Source organism: Scyliorhinus torazame, chromosome 5 (assembly GCF_047496885.1).
Source record: "Scyliorhinus torazame isolate Kashiwa2021f chromosome 5, sScyTor2.1, whole genome shotgun sequence".
Taxonomy (NCBI): domain Eukaryota; kingdom Metazoa; phylum Chordata; class Chondrichthyes; order Carcharhiniformes; family Scyliorhinidae; genus Scyliorhinus; species Scyliorhinus torazame.
Window position 1 is genome coordinate 129,977,352 of NC_092711.1, and position 23,904 is coordinate 130,001,255.

A 23,904-nucleotide genomic window follows, 5' to 3' on the forward strand; every position below is an offset into this window, starting at 1 on the left:
TGGATAATAATAATAATAATCTTTATTCTTGTCACAAATAGGCTTACATTAACATTGCAATGAAGTAATCCTTCAATCCCCAAGTCGCCACATTCCAGCTCCTGTTCAGGTATACTAAGGGAGGATTCGGAATGTCCAATTCACCTAACAGCACATCTTTTGGGACTTGTGGAAGGAATCCACGCAGACACAGGGAGAACGTGCAGACAGTGACCCAAGCAAAGAATCGAACCTGGGATCCGGTGCTGTGAAGCAACAGTGCTAACCACTGTGCTACCATGCCAACAATGGCTAAAAGGGAAAGTAATACAATAGTGAGGAAGGATATCAGCTCCGACAATGTGAAAAAATTAGTGGGCATCGTATATAGATCCCAAACTGCAGTGGTGATGTTGGGAATGGCACAAAACAGGAAATTAGGCTGATTGTAAAAGTTTCTATAAGTATGTGAAGAGAAAAAGTTTGATAAAGACAAATGTAGGTTCCTTCCAGTCAGAAACAGGGGAATGTGTAACAGGGGACAAAGAAATCGCTGGGCAAATAAATACATACTTTGGTTCTGTCTTCACAAATGAGGGCACAAATCAGAAATGTTGGGGAAGGCAGGATTTAGTGAGAGGGAGGAACTGAAGGAGATCAATATTAGTAGAGAAATGGTGTTGGGTAAATTGATAGGATTGAAGGCTGATAAATCCCCAGGGCCTGATAATCTGTATCCCAGAGTACTTAAATAAATGGCTCTAGATAGTGGATGCATTGGTCAATATCTTCCAGGATTTGATACACTCTGGATCAGTTCCTGCAGATTGGAGTGTGGCTTTCGTAACTCCAATATTTAAAAAGGGAGTTAGAGAGAAATCAGGGAATAATAGACCAGTAGGCCTAACATCGGCAGTGGGGAAAAATCTTGAATCCATTATCAAATATGTTATAGCAAAGCACGGTAGCATAGTGGTTAGCACAATTGCTTTACAGCTCCAGGGTCCCAGGTTCGATTCCCGGCTGGGTCACTGTCTGTGTGGAGTCTGCACGTTCTCCCCGTGTGTGCGTGGGTTTCCTCCGGGTGCTCCGGTTTCCTCCCACAGTCCAAAGATGTGCAGGTTAGGTGGATTGGCCATGCTAAAATTGCCCTTAGTGTTGGTTGAATGGGGTTACTGGTTTATGGGAATAGTGTAGTGTGGGTTTGGGTAGGGTGCTCTTTCCAAGAGCCGGTGCAGACTCGATGGGCCGAATGGCCTCCTTCTGCACTGTAAATTCTATGAATAAAGCACTTAGAAAACAATGGCAGAATCGGACAAAGTCAGCATGGATTTATGAAGAGGAAATCATGCTTGACAAATCTACTGGAATTCTTCGACTGGTAGGGTTGACGAGGGGGAGCCAGTGGCTTTTCAAAGTCCCGCATAAGAGATTGGGGGTAGTGTATTGAGATGGTGGCAGACACGAAACAAAGAGTAGGAATTAACGGGTCCTTTTCAAATTGGCAGGCAGTGACTAGTGGGGTACCGCAGGGATCGGTGCTAGGACAGATATACATTAATGATTTTGTTTTTCAAATTTAAAATACCCAATTCCTTTTTTCCAATTAAGGGGCAATTTAGCATGGCCAATTAACTTGCCCTACACATCATTGGGTTATGGGGGTGAGACCCACACAAACACGGGGAGAACTTGTCTCCACATGCAGTGATGCAGGGCCAGGATTGAACACTAGTCCTCAGCGCCGTGAGGCAGCAGTGCTAACCACTGCGCCACCCTATATATTAACGATTTAGATGAGGGAACAAAATGCAATATCTCCAAATTTGCAGGTGACAAGTTGCGTGGGAGGGTGAGCTGTGAGGAGGTTGCAGAGATCCTTCAGTGTGATTTGGGCAAGTTGAGTGAGTGGGCAAATGAATGGCAGATACAGTATAATTTGGAAAAATGCGAGGTTGCCCACTGTGGTAGCAAAAATGAGAAGCTGAATGGTCATAAATTAAGAGAAGGGAATGAGCAACGAGACCTGTGTATCCTGGTACACCAGTCACTGAAGGTCAGATGCAGGTACAGCAGGCGGTAAAGAAGGCAAATGGTAGCTAGCCTTCCTTGCGAGCTGATTCGAGTCTAGGAGCAGGGATATCTTGCTGCAATTATACAGGGGCTTGGCGAGACCATACCTGGAATATTGTGTGGAGTTTTGATTTCCTTATCTGAGGAAGGATGTCCTTGCTCTAGAGGGAGTGCAGCAAAGGTTTACCAGACTGATTTGTGGGATGGTGGGACTGACGTTTGAGAGATTGAATCAGTTAGGATTGTATTCGCTGGAATTCAGAAGAATGGGGCTGGGGGGGGGGGGGGGGGGGGGAGATCTCATAGAGACCTATAATATTCTAACAGGACATGACAGGGGAGATGCAGGAAAGATTTCCCCGATGGTGGGAGTGTACAGAACCAGAGGTCGCAGTCTGAGGATACGGGACAGATCATTTAGGACAGAGATGAGGAGAAATTTCTTCAGAGAGTGGTGAGCTTGTGGAATTTGTTGCCACAGGAAATAGTTGAGGTCAATATTGATTCATATTTATTGTCACATGTACCGAAGAACAGTGAAAAGTATTTTTCTGCGGCCAAGGGAACGTACACAGTACGTACATAGTGGACAAAAGAATAATCGCCAGAGCACATTGACAGTGGTGTATCAACAAATAGTAATTGGTTTCAGTGCGGAACAAGGCCAAACGAGAGCAGCATAGGGTATGTTTTCAAGAAGCAGTTAGATATAGCACTTAGTGCGAAGGGGAACAAAGGACATAAAGGAGAAAGCGGAATTAAGCTATTGGATAAGCCATGATCATAATGGATGACAGAGCAGGCGTGAAGGGCCAAATGGCCTCTTCCTGCTCCTATTTTCTATGTTTCTATGTAATCCCTTCCCACACTAAGAGCAGGTGAATGGCCTCTCCCCAGTGTGAACTCGCTGATGTCTCTGCAGGGTGAATGAAGCACGAAATCTCTGCCCACACTGAGAGCAGGTGAATGGCCTCTCCCCAGTGTGAATTCGCTGGTGTGTCTGCAGGGTCGATAAATCACTGTATCCCTTCCCACACTGAGAGCAGGTGAATGGCTTCTCCCCAGTGTGAACTCGCTGATGTCTCTGCAGGGTTGATGAATCAATGAATCCCTTCTCACACTGAGAGCAGGTGAATGGCCTCTCCCCAGTGTGAACTCGCTGATGTTTCCGCAGGGTTGATGAATAAATGAATCCCTTCCCACATTGAGAGCAGGTGAATGGCCTCTCCCCAGTGTGAACAAGCTGGTGTGACTGCAGGCTGGATAACAGAGTGAATCCCTTCCCACACTGAGAGCAGGTGAACGGCTTCTCCTTTGCATGAACTCGCCGGTGTGCCTGCAGGCTGGATAACTGAGTGAATCCTTGCCCACACTGAGAGCAGGTGAATGGCTTCTCCCCAGTGTGAACTCGCTGGTGTGACTGCAGGTGAGGTAACTGAATGAATCCCTTCCCACACTGAGAGCAGGTGAATGGCCTCTCCCCAGTGTGACTGCGCCGATGAATCTCCAGCTGAGATGGGAAACTGTATCCCTTCCCACAGTCCCCACATTTCCACGGTTTCTCCATGTTTTGGGTCTCCTCGTGTCTCTCCAGATTGGACAATCAGTGGAAGCCTTGTCTACACACAGAACATGTGCACCGTCTCTCCTCACTGTGAATGGTGTGGTGTTTTTTCAGGCTGTGTAACTGGTTAAAGCTCTTTCCACAGTCAGTTCACTGGAACACTCTCACTCGGGAGTGTGTTTTGTGGGTCTCGGTGCTTTTCCAGTCACACTCACGTTTAAAATCTTTTGAACCGACAGATCGGACAAACATGTCTCCTTCTCGCCGACGATATTCAGAGCCCAATGATATTCAGATCAGAAGGAATCGAGTGAGTTTGTCATATCGCAACGTGATGTTTCAGACTTCTGTCTGTAATTCCTCCTCTTCCAATATCCTTTAAAAACAATTTACAAAAGTGATCATTGTTAGAACAGAATAGAAATTCAGAACAGACAATTCGGGTTCCGATGGAACATTACTTCCTCTCTCGTTCTCCAAAAGCTGTAAATCTCCATCCCACACAATCTCCCTCCATTCTTACTCTACTGTATCTAATATTCACCCTCCCAATTCTCCTGAAGGTGCTGATTCATGTTGATTGACAGATCCAAGCTCAGCTCACTGCTTGCTGACCAGGACACAGAGATTATAATAGCAGCAACAGTAGGCCATTCGGACTACCGAGTCTGCTCAACCATTCAATGAGATCCTTGGCCGATCTACCTCAACACCATTTTCCCCACACAATCCTCTTGATCTCTTCAATATCTATAAACCTATCAATATTTGTCTTGAACATACTTGATGACTGAGGCTGCACATTCCTCTGGGGTAGAGAATTCCAAAGCTTCACCACACCCTCGAGTGAAGAAATCCCTCCTCATCTCAGCTTTCTCTCTATTTTCCTACCTGTTCCCCATAACCCTCAACTCCATTGTCAATAAAATATCTGTCAAACTTGTGCTTCAATATATTCAGTGACCCACAGATACAACTGGTCCCTGTGGAATCCAAAGACTACCAACCCTCTGAGGGAAGAGATGACTGGAAATCTATAACGTAGCTACGGTCTTAAAATACAAGGCAAGAAATAATCGTAAATTTACTTTATTACAGAGTAGTAAATAATATATCTAATCTGTGCCATTCAACAACACGAGACATATCTCGGTCCAATATTAATTTACTGTCCCCTGAAATGTCAGCCATCTCCTGGGGAACCCACATCTTTAATTGAGACCATCCTTTTTTTCAATAAATACGGAATAACCAATTATTTGTTTCCAATTAAGGGGCAATTTAGCGTGGCCAATCCAGCTACCCTGCACATCTTGGGGGGGAGACCCATGCAGACACGGGGAGAATGTGCAACCACCACACGGACAGTGACCCGGGTCCCAAACTGGAACTATGCTAAATTACACAATGGTGAGCATTGTTGCTTCACAGCGCCAAGGCCCCAGGTTCGATTCCCGGCTTGGGTCACTGTGTGGAGTCTGCACGTTCTACACGTCTACGTGGATTTCCTCCCACAAGTTGTGCTTGTTAGGTGAATTGCGCATTCTGAAATCTCCTTCTGTGTACCCGAACAGGCGCCAGAATGTGGCAACTAGGGGCTTTTCACAGTAACTTTATTGCAGTGTTAATGTAAGCCTTCTTGTGACAATAAAGATTGCTAACCGCTGCGCCACCATGCCACCAGGGACCATCCTTTTAGTCAAGACAAATAAATGGGTCAACCAGTTCAGGAGATGGATGGGAGAAGTTGGAAACACTTTGTGGAGCTGCGAATCTTCATGAAAAACCTTTTTCCCAAAATTATAATAAATGGATTTATTAAAAATCCATCACTGGTCAGTCCAGGATAGAAATTCATTACATTCTCCCCTCCTGCTCCCTGGTCCAGGATGACCGCTCATGCCCCCCACTGCACTTTGCCCCTTGTTGTCATCAGCAGTCCCTTGATTGGAGGGTCTCCTCAGGGTTGGGAGTTTCTGCCCTGGGTCTTCATGTGAATAGAGCCGCAGAGCTTTGGACGCATGGGGCAAGATGTCCAATGAGGCAGTGAGATCTGGAGAGCAGGACTGGCTTTCTTTCCTTTCCATCTCTGCCACCGCTTTGCATCTTCAATAAGACATTGGGACTCAAAGACTAATGCAGTTTGATGGACAAGTTGTCTCCATTCTGAACAATGGGGAACAAGCTCCTCCCACTCACTGAAACATCGCCCCGACCAAGGTGACAAACGCGCATGCGCCCCGATGCACGGCCGTCAGATGGAGGCCGTTAACCCGAGTCGAACATGAGGAGCTGCAGCTCCGCTCGGTACAAACTGAATCAAGTGAGCTCTTTTCCAAGGATTGCGGCTTACAACAACTTTACACAACGTTTCCGCCCACCCCCGCGATCTCTCGCTCCCTCCATATTGTTACTTGCCTCATACCGATTTCGGATCTGAAGGAAACACCCTTCTACACCGTCGTTACCCACACTGCGCATGCTTCAATCAGGCCCCACCCCTCATTCACTTCGATTGGTTGGAGGACCAGCCGCTCCCGGTCGGTCCTCCAGTCCCGCCCCTCTCATCCTATTGGTCGGGAGCTGCCGTCAATCACCCGGGCATTGTGACGGTGACGTGAGAATGGCCACAGGCTCAGGCTGACTCGCTGATTGTTCCTGTCTCTGCCTCTTCCCCCTCCCCAATCCCCACTCCTGCTGCCCCCACCCCTCTGCCTGAGGTGGGAGTGGGACCACCTGGGACTGCAGACCCTGCCCTCTGTCCTCCCACCCCTCTGTCTGAGGTGGGAGTGGGACCACCTGTGACTGCAGACCCTGCCCTCTGTCCTCCCACCCCTCTGCCTGAGGTGGGAGTGGGACCACCTGGGATGTGGCTGTCCCCCTCCCGGGGTGAAGGCCCTCTTCTCCCGCCCCTCTGCCTGAGGTGGGAGTGGGACCACCTGGGGCTGTTAAGACCAAGGTCTTTGTTTTGAGCCCCCACAGGGCTGAAGAGCGTCGTCTGCCCGCCTTTTCACCGCCTGTGGCGGGTGTGGGGCAGCCTGGGACATTGTTTTAGGCCCCTCCGGGGCTGAAGAACGCTGCCCCGCTCACAGTCACCATCTGCTGTTGCCCTGCAGCACCTTCCCTTGTGGCACCAGCTGCTGTGGTGCCACGTCCATAGCACCCCCCCCCCCCACCTTTCCCCACTACCCTGAACTCGGATACACGGCCGGGCTGTACCAGGGGTGGTCATGGCCAGCACCCCAGGGGCATCCTCCACTCTGCCGAGGGCAGGGTGGTCAAGGACCACCTATGCGGGGGCGGCAGCCTCTCGACCCTCCGCTGCCTCCACGGCCCCCTCGCCCTTCCGCCTATTGACGCAGCAACTTGGGGTTAAATGTTATGCCCACCGTGACCATCGAGGCGTGCACTTGTGTGATGGCCGGGGTCGTCGGGCCCTCGTAGCCGCCTCGCGGATGTACGGCAAGGCCGTGTTTTTCCTGCTGGCCGCGCAGGCGGCCCACCGTATCCTGGAAAGGGGGCTCATGGTGGGTGGGATATATGTGGCGGTGGACCCGCTGGAGGCCACCGCCGAACGTGTCGTTCTTTCCAACATCCCACCCTGACTCCCCATAGAGCTCCTCCCCCATCTCAACCTACTGGGGAGGTTTGGTCCAGGGTGGCGCTGCTCGGCCTTCGGGACCCCTCCGTCCGCCATGTATACTCCTTCCGCCTGACCCGGGAGGAGGTCACGGTGGGAGGTTTCCTGGTCTCCCACCAGGGCGAGGATTTGAAAGTGTTCTGGTCTGCAGATGGCATGCGGTGCCATGCCTGCAGAGGGCTGGGGCACATTCGCCGGAATTGCCCCGCCCTGACGCCGCTGCCAACACCGGGGGGCCGCGGCTGGCAGTGCCCCCTGTCCTGTACAACATCTTCATCTGCCCAGCAGCCAGCCCCGGACAACACCGTGGGGGGTGGGGGGAACCTCCACTGGACCAGAGACGGCTAAAAAGGCCGCCGCCGCCCCACGACAATCTGAGGGGTCCGGAGAGACCACCACACGGGCTCCGGAGGGCGGTGTGGACCCTGTGTACGGCCCCTAGCTGGAGGCTGTTCCGGCCTCGCCACAATCCCAGGGGCTGGGCGATGCAGTGGGGGGGGGGGGGGGTTTGCGGGCTGCCGTCGTCCCCCGAGCAGGGAGGCTCCGGGGCCGGGCAGAGACGTGACCCCTGAGGGCTCGTTCCGCCCGGTGCAGTTTTACTCCCTGGTCACCTCGTTGGTTCATCGCCGGGGGCCGGCAGCAGCCCCCAGTGTCCTTACATATTCGGGTCGTGGGCGGGCGACGGTGAGGAAGGCTCCCTGCTCGCAACGCCCAAGCAGACGATGCCAGGGAGCCCAGGTTCCATCCCGGAGCTGTTCCTGGGGGGCTTCCAGGGTCTCTCCGAGGGCCCGGCATTGACGGCGAAGTCGGGGTCGGAGCCACCGCCGCCCACGGACCCTGAGTCACGGGGGAGCCTGCGAGGAACCCGTCTGAGGGCGATCCTGGAGGTGGGGTTGACTCAGGCCAAGGGCTAGTCGGTGGGCCCGTGTTGCCCGCCACACTCGGGGACTCCAGCTCAGGCGGTGACGCTCGGAGGAGGACGGCTGCTCGGTGATGGGTGGGGAGGAGGATTTAGACGTTCTCTGCAGCAAAGCAGAGGGCGCCCTTACGCCGGCACCGATTCTCCCCTCATCCCCTACGGGGAACTCCGAGCATTTTTGAAAAAGCATCACTGTCACCGGGACTGCTTGCGGCTAGCCCTGGACAGCTGGGGAAATCTGGGGCTGCACCTCAAGTCCGCCCGCGTCTATGCCAGAGAGGCGCTGGAATTCGATCAGGCCCAGGGGGAGCAGCGCCAAGCTGTCCTGTTCCTCGCGGGGCTCCTGAGGGAGTGGAGGGGGTGATGACCCTCTACTTCCTCCGAGCACTGAGTTCCGGGTGGTTGGCGAAGGATACACGCTACAACTGACATGGAGGTAACCATATCCAGCCTCAACATCCACGGCAGCAGGGATGCACATCACCGTTTCCAGTGCTTCTCTGTCCTCCGGGACGGAAAGCACAGGTGTGCTTCCGACAAGAAACCCACGCCGTTCCGGGGGACGAAGCTAAGTGGACCCTGGAGTGGCAAGGGCGAGTCTTCATGAGTCACTTGGCCCCACGATCGGGCGGCGTGGCTATCTTGTTGGCTCCACATTTTCAGCCCAAGATCTTGCGGGTCAAGGATACAGTGCCAGGCCGTCTGTTGCATTTAACGGTCTGCGACGGAGACGTGGTGCTTCACTTTGTGAATGAATACGGTCCCCGGGCTGGGCCGCAACAGACAACTTTCTTTGACAAAGTGTCCACTCTTCTATGCACCATCCCTGTGGGCGAGTGCATCGCCTTCGGAGGGGATTTCAAATGCACCCTCTAGGACAAGAACCGTGGTAGAGTCCAGCGCAGCACGCAGGCGGTGGTGAAGCTGAGGGACCTGGTCAGGTCTTTCGACTTGGTGGATGTCTGGCGAACTCTCCATCCTGAATCGCGGGTGTACATGTTTGTACGCCCTCCGTTCGGAGCGTCCAGAATCGAACGTCTTTACATTTCTAAGACATACTTGCCCAGAGTTCCGACGGCCTCTGTGGGGCCGGTGCCGTGCTCGGATCACCACATGGTGTGGGCGGGGCTTACCCCGTCCTGCGCTCAGACACGGTCTGCGTACTGGCACTTTTAACAACCTACTGCTGGAGAACGAGCGGTTCCTGGACTCGTTACGCCATTTCTGGGCCGGCTGGAGAAGGAAGCGGGGTGGCTTCCCCTCCTTGAGGCGATGGTGGGACGTGGGCAAGACTCACGTCTGCGCCTTCTGTCAGGGGTACACGAAGGGGCCGAAGGTGGGGCGGAAATCCAAGATCGCCAAATTGGCTGAAGAAGTCTTTGATCTGGAGCCTTGTCTCGCTCAGCCCGATGAGGATTCGGCCGAGGGGCTGGTGTACAGAGAGAAGAAGGGCGCGCTGCAGGACCTGCAACTTGTCGGGTCCCGCGGCGCGTACGTGAGGACGCGAATCCGTCTCCTGACGGACATGGACCACAGCACCCCCTTCTCCTACTCGCTGGAAAGAGGACGTGGGGCCTGTCGGCTGATTTCTTCGCTGCTGGCAGACGACGGGTCCCTCGTCTCAGATCCGGAGGGGATCAGGACCCTAATCAAGAACTTTTATTCTGACCTCTTGTGGCCATCTAAAATGGCTGCCCGCAAAGGTTAATGGGAATTATGGTGAGGTTGGGACACAGATGGTACACAGCCCCTGTGTATTGTGCAGAGGGAAACCAGACCTAACAGAAACTCACACCTGCTAAAGGTCAATCACCGATTTCCCCAGGACGATGGGACACAGATTGAAACATAGCAGCAGTAGCAGACATAGGGGTGCCTATTTACCTTATTTGGGAGTGCATTTGTGTCTTGGACCATAGAACATAGAACATTACAGTGCAGTACAGGCCCTTCGGTCCTCAATGTTGCGCCGACCTGTGAAACCACTCTAAAGCCCATCTACACTATTCCCTTATCGTCCATATGTCTACCCAATGACCATTTGAATGCCCTTAGTGTTGGTGAGTCCACTACTGTTGCAGGCAGGGCATTCCACGCCCTTACTACTCTCTGAGTAAAGAACCTACCTCTGACATCTGTCCTATATCTATCTCCCCTCAATTTAAAGCTATGTCCCCTCGTGCTAAACATCACCATCCGAGGAAAAAGGCTCTCACTATCCACCCTATCCAATCCTCTGATCATCTTGTATGCCTCAATTAAGTCACCTCTTAACCTTCTTCTCTCTAACGAAAACAGCCTCAAGTCCCTCAGCCTTTCCTCATAAGGTCTTCCCTCCATACCAGGCAACATTCTGGTAAATCTCCTCTGCACCCTTTCCAATGCTTCCACATCCTTCCTATAATGCGGCGACCAGAATTGCATGCAATACTCCAAATGCGGCCGCACCAGAGTTTTGTACAGCTGCAACATGACCTCATGGCTCCGAAACTCAATCCCTCTACCAATAAAAGCTAACACACCGTACGCCTTCTTAACAACCCTCTCAACCTGGGTGGCAACTTTCAGGGATCTATGTACATGGACACCGAGATCTCTCTGCTCATCCACACTGCCAAGAATCTTACCATTAGCCCAGTACTCTGTCTTCCTGTTATTCCTTCCAAAATGAATCACCTCACACTTTTCTGCATTAAACTCCATTTGCCACCTCTCAGCCCAGCGCTGCAGCTTATCTATGTCCCTCTGTAATTTGTAACATCTTTTCGCACTGTCCACAACTCCACCGACTTTAGTGTCATCTGCAAATTTACTCACCCATCCTTCTACGCCCTCCTCCAGGTAATTTATAAAAATGATAAACAGCAGTGGCCCCAAAACAGATCCTTGTGGTACACCACTAGCAACTGGACTCCAGTCTGAACATTTCCCATCAACCACCTTTGTCTTCTTCCAGCTAGCCAATTTCTGATCCAAACTGCTAAATCACCCTGAATCCCATGCCTCTGTATTTTCTGCAGTAGCCTACCGTGGGGAACCTTATCAAACGCTTTACTGAAATCCATATACACCACATCAACTGCTTTACCCTCATCCACCTGTTTGGTCACCTTCTCAAAGAACTCAATAAGGTTTGTGAGGCATGACCTACCCTTCACAAAACTGTGTTGACTATCTCTAATCAAATTATTCCTTCCAGGTGATTATACATCCTATCTCTTATAAACCTTTCCAAGATTTTGCCCACAACAGAAGTAAGGCTCACTGCTCTATAGTTACTGGGGTTGTCTCTACTCCCCTTCTTGAACAAGGGGACAATATTTGCTATCCTCCAGTCTTCTGGCACTATTCCTGTAGACAAAGGTGACTTATAGATCAAAGCCAAAGGCTCAGCAATCTCCTCCCTAGCTTCCCAGAGAATCCTAGGATAAATCCCATCTGGCCCAGGGGACTTATCTATTTTCACACTTTCCAGAATTGCTAACACCTCCTCCTTATGAACCTCAAGCCCTTCTAGTCTAGTAGCCTGAATCTCAGTATTCTCCTCGACAACATTGTTTTTTTCCTGTGTGAATACTGACGCAAAATATTCATTTAGCACCTCTCCTATTTCCTCGGACTCCAAGCACTACTTCCCACTACTGTCCTTGACTGGCCCTGCTCTTACCCTAGTCATTCATTTATTCCTGACATATCTATAGAAAGCTTTCAGGTTATCCTTGATCCTACCTGCCAAAGACTTCTCATGTCCCCTCCTGGCTCTTCTTAGCTCTCTCTTTAGGTCCTTCCTAGCTAACTTGTAACTCGCAAGCGCCCTAACTGAACCTTCATGTCTCATCTTTACATAAGCCTCCTTCTTCCTCTTGACAAGTGTTTTGACTGCTTTAGAAAACCACTGTTCCCTTGCTTGACCACTTCCTCCCTGCCTGACAGGTACATACTTATCAAGGACACGCAGAAGCTGTTCCTTGAACAAGCTCCACATTTCCATTGTGCCCATCCCCTGCAGTTTTCCTCTCCATCCGATGCATCCTAAGTCTTGCCTCATCGCATCATAATTGCCTTTCCCCCAGATATAACTCTTGCCCTGCGGTATATACCTATCCCTTTCCATCACTAAACTTAATCGAATTGTGGTAAAGAGCAGCTAGGACACGCCCAGCTATCAAGGTACACGCCCCTAATTGGCCAGAATCGATTAGGGTGATCAAAACCCTATTGATCCATTGGATCCCGAGTTGGGACCGCCCAAAAGATCGGGGGATAAGAAGAACTGCGCAACCAGTATTCGGCCTCTTTTGGGGACCGGCCTCTGCCTCACCAATCGCAGCATATTGACCAGCCGAGTTTAAGGACCCGCGATCGCTACCTGAAGGACGAGCCGCAGCCGAGACGAACCTGACAACTTCCAGCTGCCACACGTGAGGATCCAGATAAAGGCCTTATCTAACATGCACAGAGCCGGTCACTTGGAAGATAAGTAAAGGTCATTTTAGTTGTCACATATAGTTTAATAAGTAGCCGCGTGTAGATTATTACGTATAGAACCAAGCCTGTGTGTAACAATAAACAATAATTGAATTAATATACTAGTTGTGTGGTTATTTGTCCAATACAAGGAACGTACTCACGTCTTGTGGTTCTGATAAAATAGCAACACTCTTTACTCCAGATCCGTCCAGTGAGGACGCTTACGCTTGCAGAGTTCCGTGGGAGGACCTGCCGCATGTCGGCCCGGATGGCGCCGGGAGGCTCGACCAAACCATCGATCTCCAAGCGCTGACTGGCGCCCTGGACAGCTTGTCCAGGGGCAAAACCCCAGGGCTAGACGGGCTGACCGTGGAGTTTTCAGGGCGTTTGGAATGTCCTGGGGAGCGACTACGCGGGGGTCCTGGGGGAATGTATCGCGACCGGGGAGATGCCCCTTTCGTGGCGCAGGGCCGTCATTGCCCTGCTGCCCAAGAAGGGGGATCTCCGCCTACTCAAAAACTGGCAACCGGGCTCCCTCCTCAGCATATTTGCCAAGGTGATGTCTTTGCGCCTTGGCCCCTTGCTGGACCACATGATCCCCCCCTGACCATTCCTACGTCGTCCCGGACCGCACCATTTACAATAATATCCATCCGGGCCGGGACATTATCCATCATTCCCAGTGGACTGGTATGACGGCGCCCCATCGCTTTGGGAGAGGAGTGCGTCAGGACTGCCCCTTGTCCGGCCAACTTTATTCTCTCTGCGTGGAGCCTTTGCTGCAGAGGAGGTTGTGGGGCTGGTTCTGCGCGAGCCGGACATGGAGGTGGTCCTTTCGGCTTACGCTGATGTCGTGCTCCTCATGTTCACTGGCCCCGGTGACCTGCGGAGGATGCGAGAGTGCCAGGCTGTGTACTCCGCCCCGTCTTCTACTAGGATCAACTGGGCTAAATGTTCCGGACTCCTGGTCGGTCTGTGGCAAATGGACCCCCTCCCAGAGGAGCTCAGGCCCTTCAGCTGGAGCCGGACCAACATCCTCTACTTGGGAGTCCATCTTTGCCCAGCAGAGGAAGCCTGGTCGGTGAACTGGCACAAGCTGGAGACCAAGGTCACTGCTCGCCTGGGACGCTGGACAGGACTGCTCTGAGTGCTATCCTACAGGGGTCGAGTTCTCATCATAAACCACCTGACAGCCTCCATGTTGTGGTACCGGCTGGTCACTTTGACTCCTCCCCCTGACTTTGCAACACGCATCCAGAGAACTCTGATTCGGTTTTTCTGGGACAGTGGATTGCACTGGGTCACTGCGGACATCTTGAGTCTCCCGATTGCGGAGGGCTACAGGCGTTGGTATGCCTTCGCACCAAGGTAGCGACTTTCCGTCTTCCGACTCTGCAGCAATACCTTTAGGGTCTTCAGAGTTCTTTATTGGCGCTGCCCGTCTTGTACCGGGATCTTCTCAAAGTCTGGAACATGGTCGCCATGTGCCGCAGCTCTCCCCCGTCAGGAGTAGTGGCTATCGTAAGGGAGCCGCTGCTCAGGAATCTGCACCTCCACCAGTATCCATTCCGGAGGCTGGCAGAGCGGAGGGCTGTGGATGCTGGGGTGACCAGGATCGGGGACGTGCTGGGTAGTGGAGGAGTGGGCTGGATGATGCCCTACACGCTCACCGAGCACAGAGCAGTGTGCATCCAAAGCCATCCGAGGCCTCAAAACGGTCGTACTCAGCCCCGTTGGCACACTTGGACTCGGGGCGGCGCAGTTGTGTGGTGGCATCCTGTCTGGGCGGACTCCTGCTCGGACGGAATTCCACATTGGTCCCCGGCCCCGGAACCCCCCAGGCGCCGGTACCCCACAACCTCAGTCGCCTCACGGAAACACCCTCCGTGCTTTTTCACACTGCGCGGAGGGGTTTCCTCTACGGCCTGCTACTGCACACCTTCCACCTCCTTGCCCTCGCCCGCCAACCGGACACACCTTGGCATGCCTCATTGCCATCCAGCGGTGGAGGTCCCCACTGGAGGTCCCTCTACGGAGTCATCCTCCCTATAAAACTTGGGGACCTGGGATGGAGGGTGCTACACAAGGCAGTGCCCTGGAACCGTAGGTTAAGCCACCACACGGCCTCCCCAGAGACCTGCCACCTCTGCGGCCTGGTGGAGACATAAGAACATAAGAACTAGGAGCAGGAGTAGGCCATCTGGCCCCTCGAGCCTGCTCCACCATTCAATGAAATCATGGCTGATCTTTTGTGGACTCAGCTCCACTTTCCGGCCCGAACACCATAACCCTTAATCCCTTTATTCTTCAAAAAACTATCTATCTTTATCTTAAAAACATTTAATGAAGGAGCCTCTACTGCTTCACTGGGCAAGGAATTCCATAGATTCACAACCCTTTGGGTGAAGAAGTTCCTCCTAAGCTCAGTCCTAAATCTACTTCCCCTTATTTTGAGGCTATGCCCCCTAGTTCTGCTTTCACCCGCCAGTGGAAACAACCTGCCCGCATCTATCCTATCTATTCCCTTCATAATTTTATATGTTTCTATAAGATCCCCCCTCATCCTTCTAAATTCCAACGAGAACAGTCCCAGTCCACTCAACCTCTCCTCGTAATCCAACCCCTTCAGCTCTGGGATTAACCTAGTGAATCTCCTCTGCACACCCTCCAGTGCCAGTACGTTCTTTCTCAGGTAAGGAGACCAAAACTGAACACAATACTTCAGTTGTGGCCTCACTAACACCTTATACAATTGCAGCATAACCTCCCTAGTCTTAAACGACATCCCTCTAGCAATGAAGGACAAAATTCCATTTGCCTTCTGAATCACCTGTTACACCTGTAAACCAACATGTATATGCAGCACGTGTATGTTGTCTGTCCTAGGCTGCACACCCTTTTTGGTTTCTTGACAACGTTGTTGAGGTTTTGTTTGCACTTCAGCCCCACGCTCCTGGTCTACAGACATCCGGTGCGGAAGGGGGGCAGAGGGCCTCCTTGTGAACCTGCTCCTGGGCCTGGCCAAACTTGCCATTAATAGGTCCAGGCAGCGGGCGACCGAGAGGGTCATTCAACCTGACTGCCCAACTTCCGCGGTCTTGTTTGTGGCCTGGTGTTCCACGGGCACACTTGAGGCCTTCTGTGATTTGATGGGTTTTGTTAAGTTTCCGTTTCCTTTCTGGTTCCTTTTGGGCTGTGCTCCGGTTACTTTCTTTTTGGAGCACCCCCCTTTTGTTTTTGTCCGTCAGTTATTTTTTGGTCTTTTACTTAGTTGTCACGCCGTGCATCACGCCAGAATAGTCGGCGGATGCAGGGTTTTATTCCTGCTGCGAGTAGATAAACGGAGCAGGTCATCACTAACAAAACTCAAAAAAACCATTAAAAAATATTATTCTCTGTCCTAATCAATTTATAGTCGTTAAACCCTATAAAACCACAGGGTCTCAGACAATAATAGTCGAGATGGGCCCCAGAGGATAAACAAAGGATTCACTCACTTTGAGGGTAACAAACACGGTGTCTGTTCCCATAAGTCAGACTGCAATGTGTGAATGAACACATCCTTGGATCCAATGTTGAATCATGGATTCCCTACAGTGCAGATTGAGGCCATTCGGCCCATCGAGTCTGCACTGACCCTCTGCAAGGTCATCCCACCTGGGCCAATCTCCCACTCTATCCTCATAACCCCTCCCATGGACAATTTAGCATAGCCGCCAATCCACCTAACCTGCACATCTTTGGACTGTGTGGGATGAAACCAGAGCACCCACAGGAAATCTGTGCAGACACAGGAAGAATGTACAAACTCCACACAGTGGTCCAAGGTCGGAATTGAACCCAGGTCACTGGCTCTGTGAGGCAACAGTGTTAACCACTATCACAGTTATGAGACAATAACCTGCCTGTTATTCCAATTCTGATGTGTGTTCCTCTGTCACTGTTATCATTAGACAATAACCTGCCTGTTGTCCCAATTCTGGTGTGTGTTCCTCTGTCACTGTTATCATTAGACAATAACCTGCCTGTTATTCCAATTCTGGTGTGTGTTACTCTGTCACTGTTATTATTAGACAATAACCTGCCTGTTATTCCAATTCTGGTGTGTGTTACTCTGTCACTGTTATTATTAGACAATAACCTGCCTGTTATTCCAATTCTGCTGTGTGTGATACTCTGTCACTATTATCATTAGACAATAACCTGCCTGTTATTCCAATTCTGGTGTGTGTTCCTCTGTCACTATTATCATTAGACAATAACCTGCCTGTTGTCCCAATTCTGGTGTGTGTTACTCTGTCACTGTTATTATTAGACAATAACCTGCCTGTTATTCCAATTCTGGTGTGTGTTACTCTGTCACTGTTATTATTAGACAATAACCTGCCTGTTATTCCAATTCTGGTGTGTGTTCCTCTGTCACTGTTATTATTAGACAATAACCTGCCTGTTATTCCAATTCTGGTGTGTGTTACTCTGTCACTGTTATTATTAGACAATAACCTGCCTGTTATTCCAATTCTGGTGTGTGTTACTCTGTCACTTATTATTAGACAATACCCTGCCTGTTATTCCAATTCTGGTGTGTGTTACTCTGTTACTGTTATTATTGGACAATAACCTGCCTGTTATTCCAATTCTGATGTGTGTTCCTCTGTCACTGTTATTATTAGACAATAACCTGCCTGTTATTCCAATTCTGGTGTGTGTTACTCTGTCACTGTTATTATTAGACAATAACCTGCCTGTTATTCCAATTCTGGTGTGTGTTACTCTGTCACTGTTATTATTAGACAATACCCTGCCTGTTATTCCAATTCTGGTGTGTGTTACTCTGTTACTGTTATTATTGGACAATAACCTGCCTGTTATTCCAATTCTGATGTGTGTTCCTCTGTCACTGTTATTATTAGACAATAACCTGCCTGTTATTCCTATTCTGGTGTGTGTTACTCTGTCACTGTTATTATTAGACAATAACCTGCCTGTTATTCCAATTCTGGTGTGTGTTACTCTGTCACTGTTATTATTAGACAATAACCTATCTGATATTCCAATTCTGGTGTGTATTACTCTGTCACTGTTATTATTAGACAATAACCTGCCTGTTATTCCAATTCTGGTGTGTGTTACTCTGTCACTGTTATTATTAGACAATACCCTGCCTGTTATTCCAATTCTGGTGTTTGTTACTCTGTTACTGTTATTATTGGACAATAACCTGCCTGTTATTCCAATTCTGATGTGAGTTCCTCTGTCACTGTTATTATTGGACAATAACCTGCCAACCTGCCTGTTATTCCAATTCTGGTGTGTGTTACTCTGTCACTGTTATTATTAGACAATACCCTGCCTGTTATTCCAATTCTGGTGTTTGTTACTCTGTTACTGTTATTATTGGACAATAACCTGCCTGTTATTCCAATTCTGATGTGTGTTCCTCTGTCACTGTTATTATTGGACAATAACCTGCCTGTTATTCCAATTCTGGTGTGTGTTACTCTGTTACTGTTATTATTGGACAATAACCTGCCTGTTATTCCAATTCTGATGTGTGTTCCTCTGTCACTGTTATTATTAGACAATAACCTGCCTGTTATTCCAATTCTGGTGTGTGTTACTCTGTTACTGTTATTATTGGACAATAACCTGCCTGTTATTCCAATTCTGATGTGTGTTCCTCTGTCACTGTTATTATTGGACAATAACCTGCCTGTTATTCCAATTCTGGTGTGTGTTACTCTGTCACTGTTATCATTAGACAATAACCTGCCTGTTATTCCAATTCTGGTGTGTGTTACTCTGTTACTGTTATTATTAGACAATACCCTGCCTGTTATTCCAATTCTGGTGTGTGTTACTCTGTTACTGTTATTATTGGACAATAACCTGCCTGTTATTCCAATTCTGATGTGTGTTCCTCTGTCACTGTTATTATTAGACAATAACCTGCCTGTTATTCCAATTCTGATGTGTGTTCCTCTGTCACTGTTATTATTGGACAATAACCTGCCTGTTATTCCAATTCTGGTGTGTGTTACTCTGTCACTGTTATTATTAGACAATAACCTGCCTGTTATTCCAATTCTGGTGTGTGTTACTCTGTCACTGTTATTATTAGACAATACCCTGCCTGTTATTCCAATTCTGGTGTTTGTTACTCTGTTACTGTTATTATTGGACAATAACCTGCCTGTTATTCCAATTCTGATGTGTGTTCCTCTGTCACTGTTATTATTGGACAATAACCTGCCTGTTATTCCAATTCTGGTGTGTGTTACTCTGTTACTGTTATTATTGGACAATAACCTGCCTGTTATTCCAATTCTGATGTGTGTTCCTCTGTCACTGTTATTATTGGACAATAACCTGCCTGTTATTCCAATTCTGGTGTGTGTTACTCTGTCACTGTTATCATTAGACAATAACCTGCCTGTTATTCCAATTCTGGTGTGTGTTACTCTGTTACTGTTATTATTAGACAATAATAGGAGGACAAGGTGGAAAGGAGCAAAGATATTTTGAAGTTTTTATGTTATGGTGAGAGTCACAGGGAGGTGTGTGATAAAATAGGAATTGAAACATTATAACAGAGACACCTGACTGAGAGCTGTTATACACAAGGGGAGAGCAATGAGGACATGTGGGATTCCAGAGATTTCTGATATCGGAGGTCATAGAATCCCGATAGTGCAGAAGGAGGCCATTCGGCCCATCGAGACTGCAGCGACCCTCTGAAAGTTCATGCCACCCAAACCTTAAGCCCTGGCCTAGCCCTGTAACCCCTTAACCTGACCTACACATCCCTGGACACTAAGGGGCAATTTAGCATGGCCAATCCACCTAACCTTCACACCTTTGGACTCTGGGAAGAAACCGGAACACCAGAGGAAACCCACGCAGAGACAGGGAGAAAGTGAAAATTCCACACTGTCACAAGAGGCTGGATTTGAACCCGGGTCCCTCGTGCTATGAGGTAGCAGAGCTAATCACTGTGCCACCGTCTCATATGATTATCCCTCTCAAAAGCCCATTTATAAACATTATTTCTGGGGTCTTACATCAATCGCTTATTCAACTGTCCGTTAGTCAGGGACAGATATTCAAGTGAAAACCTCCTATTTCCATCAGACGTCCATGAAGTCAGGTTGTGGCTCATCGCTTGCTCGGACGTCCTGTTTAATCTTTACTCAGACAGCTGGTTTACATGTCGGTCTTGAGATCACAAATACACCAAGATTGTCTTGTTTCAGACCTGTGCAAGACACATGTCCTTGGCAGAGACAACAGGCTAACAATGCCCTGTATTTGTCAATCCTGAAAATGTTCCCAATAAGAGAGGAAGAGAGTGAAATAGTCCTATAACAGTCAACACGTTTCTGAAGATTTTATTGTGTTTTAGATGGTCCTTTTTTTAACAGATCTCCACACTCCCAAGAGGGAATACCCTTATTAACATCTCACAATTAATTTCTGGCTAACCTCGCAATTGTAAGCTATTTCTAAGCATGTTTTCTTAATTACTTGATTACATACCATAGCTAACTTAGTAATGCCACTAGAATGATCAGAATACAATTGCTTCAGCTGCGACCAATAATAAATGTAAAACCTTTTTATAGAAAAATTTGAGAAGATTCAACTTCGATCCACCTGCAGATCATCTCACACAATTCCAAATTACTGGCATGTTGGAAACATATCTGGTTCAAACAAAACTTCATGCACAGTCTTTAAAGATTCTCCAGCGTGGGGCAGCATGGCGGCACAGTGGTTAACACTGCTGCCTCATAGCGCCAGTGATCTGGGTTCGATTCTGACCTCGGGAAACTGTCTGTGTAGAGTTTGAATTTTCTCCCCATGTCTGTGTGGGTTTCCTCCGGGCACTCCGGTTTCCTCCCACAATCCAAAGATGTGGCGGTGGGATTGCAGGAATAGGACGGGGGATTGGGCCTAGGTAGTGTAGTCGTTCAAAGCGTCGGTGCAGGCTCGATGGGCCGAATGGCCTCCTTCTGCACTGTAGAGATTCTATGATGATGATCTGCCTTCACCTTGTGGATAATTTCTAACTGATTCTGAACCCTCTTCAACTCAATTGGTTCTTTCTGAATATGCTTAGAAATCTTATTGAGGATATACTCATCATCCCCGTCACCCTCTTCTCCAATCCCCAGTATATCTCTAAGCCCCGGATCGTCTATTTTCTCTGTCAGACTATCTATCAATCGTGTCTGGTAATATGTCAATGGCATTCTCTACCCCAGGCCACACTCAGGAATGTCTCCATTCACGTTTAAATCCTAACACCACTTGTAGGATTTAGGTCCACAAGTCACAGAATATTCTAAAAGGGGGTTGAGCTAAGAAGCGATTTTAAAGTAGTTCATTGAGAAATAACAGTTTAAATATGATGCAGCAGTTAAATGGTCAGGAAAAACACATGACCCATGACAGGTGGTAACAGTAAACCTGTCCCAGAATCACAGAATAGTGCAGAAGAGGCCCGGGGGTCCATCGAGTCTGCACCATTGCATGAAAAACATCTGACCTGCCTACATAATCTCATTTGCCAGCACTTGGTCCTTAGCCTTGACTGTTATGACGTGCCAAGTGCTCATTCAGGTACTTTGTAAAGGGTGTCAGGCAACCCGCTTCTACCACCCTCACAGGAAGTGCATTCCAGACCATCACCACCCTCTGGGTAAAAATGTTTTTCCTTTAATCCCCACTAAGCTTCCTGCCTCTCACCTTGAACCTGTCTCCTCTCGCAACTGACCCTTCACCCAAGGGGAACAGCTGTTCCCTATCCACCCTGTCCATGCCTCTCATAACCTTATCCACTTCGATCACGTCGCCCCTCAATCTTCTCTGCTCCAGCGAAAACAAGCCAGGCCTAGCCACCCTCACTTCATAACTTAAATATTCCATCCCAGGCAACATTCTGGTGAATTCCCTCTGCACTCACTCCAGTGCAATTACCTCCTTCCTATGTGACAACCAGAATTGCAGTACTCCAGCTGTGGCCACACCAAAGTTCTGTACAACTCCAACATGACCTCCCTGCTTTTGTAATCTATGACTCGTTTGATAAAGGCAAGTGTTCCATCTACCTTTTTCACCAGCCTATTAACCTGCCCGGAGGACAAACGGACAGATGAGTGAGTTCTGGTCTCTTCAGCTGGTGATGGCATTCTCCTCTGAACGGTTAACTGGTGTGAGCCAGAGTGTGGTGTTGGGCTAAAGCCAGTGTCGATCACTTCAAAATCTATTTGCTCTCGAGAGCCTGTTTTAACATTCACACAGACAACTGCTTTAGGCTATGTGTCCTGAGATCCAATCGTATCAGGGTTAGAAATCTCTTGTTTCAGGGCCCATGCTGGAGACATGCCCTTGGCAGAGGGAACAGGTCTGCCTGTGTGTGTCACTCAGCAAGAGCTAGGGAAGCTTTCTTTATGAGAATGTGCTATTTCTGTAAATATTCCATAAATCGCAAAAGATATAATGCAGTTATTAGATAGCCATTTCTTATCGTTGTTATTTGGATTCAACTCGTCTCTATTCCCATGCCGAAGGATTTCTGTATCAGATGGGAAGATAACATTTGGGAACGCTCGATTCTCCACCAATTCCCAGTTCCAGTCTCGCTGGCCGATAACAGAAGTGTCTCTGTGTGTAATGTACAGGTCAGTAAGAATTGTCACAAGGATTAATCAGCAATTTCTAATTGGAGATGTTAATCAGCAGAATGTTCAGACACTCAATTGTAGAGTTTCCAACAAAACATCAATTTGAGATTGAAGTAAAAGTCCAGAATCTTCTTGTGAACTAATTTCTGATGAGAGTTCCTGGATTATGGGGAGAGATCACAGACAGCAGTTCCAGAAGGGACACTGCAGCCCCGAGAACACAATCAGCTATAGATCCAGAATAATAAACTCCAGCGCAGTTAAACAGTGGATGAACATTAGCAGAAACAAACCCCAACTGTCAGAACGAATGTGATTGGGGCCTGGTTGTCATTAACAGCAGCAATAACAGCAGAATCCAATCCCTGAGTCACTTGTGACGTCGCTGGTGTTTCAGTAGTTGGGATGAATCAATGAATCCCTTCCCACACTCGGAGCAGGTGAACGGCCTCTCCCCAGTATGAACCCGTTCGTGTCTCAGCAGTTGGCATGAATCAGTGAATCCCTTCCCACACATGGAGCAGGTGAATGGCCTCTCCCCAGTGTGAGCGCGCTGGTGTACAATGAGACTGCCTGAGTGCCTGAAGCTCTTTCCACAGTCAGGGCAGTTGAATGGTTTCTCCCCAGTATGAACTCGCTGATGTTTCAGCAGAGTGGATGAAAGCCTAAAGCTCATTCCACAGGAGGTGCAGCTGAATGGTTTCTCCCCAGTGTGAACTCGCTGGTGTGCCACTAGGTTAGATGAATTAGTGAATCCCTTCGCACATACAGAGCAGGTGAATGGCCTCTCCCCGGTGTGAACTCGCCGGTGTAATGCTAGATTGTATGACTGAATGAATCCTTTCCCACAGACAGAGCAGGTGTACGGCCTCTCTCCAGTGTGAACTCGCTGGTGTAACGCTAGGTTGGATGACTGAGTGAAATCTTTCCCACATAAAGAGCAGCTGAAGGGCCTCTCCCCGGTGTGGACGCGTCGATGAGTTTCCAACTTGGATGGGCAAGTGAATGCCTTCCCACAGTCCTCACATATCCATGTTTTTTCTGTGGTGTCGGTGTCATCTTGTCTCTCCATGTTGGACTATCAGTTGAAATCTTGTCCACACACAGAACCTGTATACGGTTTCTCCTCGCTGTGAATGGTGTGACGTTTTCTCAGGCTGTGTAACTGGTTAAACCTCTTTCCACAGTCAGTTTATGAAATGAAATGACATGAAAATTGCTTATTGTCACAAGTAGGCTTCAAATGAAGTTACTGTGAAAAGTCCCTAGTCGCCACATTCCGGCGCCTTTTCGGGGAGGCTGGTTCGGGAACACTATGAAAACACTCTCGCTCAATGTGTGTGTGTCTCGGTGCTTTTCCAGTCACACTGATGTTTGAAATATTTACACACAGACAGATCAGACAAACATTTCTCTTTCCATATTCAAAGTCTGAGGATGTCCAGGTCCTGTTAACTCTGAAGATCTTGAAGTGAAGTTTGGTTAAACTTTCCTGTCCACAAATCCTCTCCTAATATCCTGTAAAAGGAATTTACAAAGGTCACAATTGTCAGTCCAGGATAGAAATTCAGAA

At 48.9% G+C, this 23,904-nt stretch overlaps 1 protein-coding gene across 3 annotated transcripts in view; it reads right to left on the minus strand.

Moving 5' to 3' along the window:
• Window positions 1-23,904, minus strand: part of LOC140419756 (uncharacterized) — a 25,769-nt gene continuing 1,865 nt past the window's right edge. For 2 of the 3 annotated variants that reach the window (XM_072503739.1, XM_072503740.1), the window contains exon 2: window positions 20,018-23,849. In XM_072503739.1, the coding sequence (XP_072359840.1) occupies window positions 22,702-23,403 (702 nt within the window). In that variant the 5' untranslated portion in view covers window positions 23,404-23,849 and the 3' untranslated portion in view covers window positions 20,018-22,701. Of the gene's footprint in view, window positions 3,993-20,017; window positions 23,850-23,904 lie in introns of those variants that run through there. The other variant, XR_011946011.1, reaches the window with a different exon arrangement.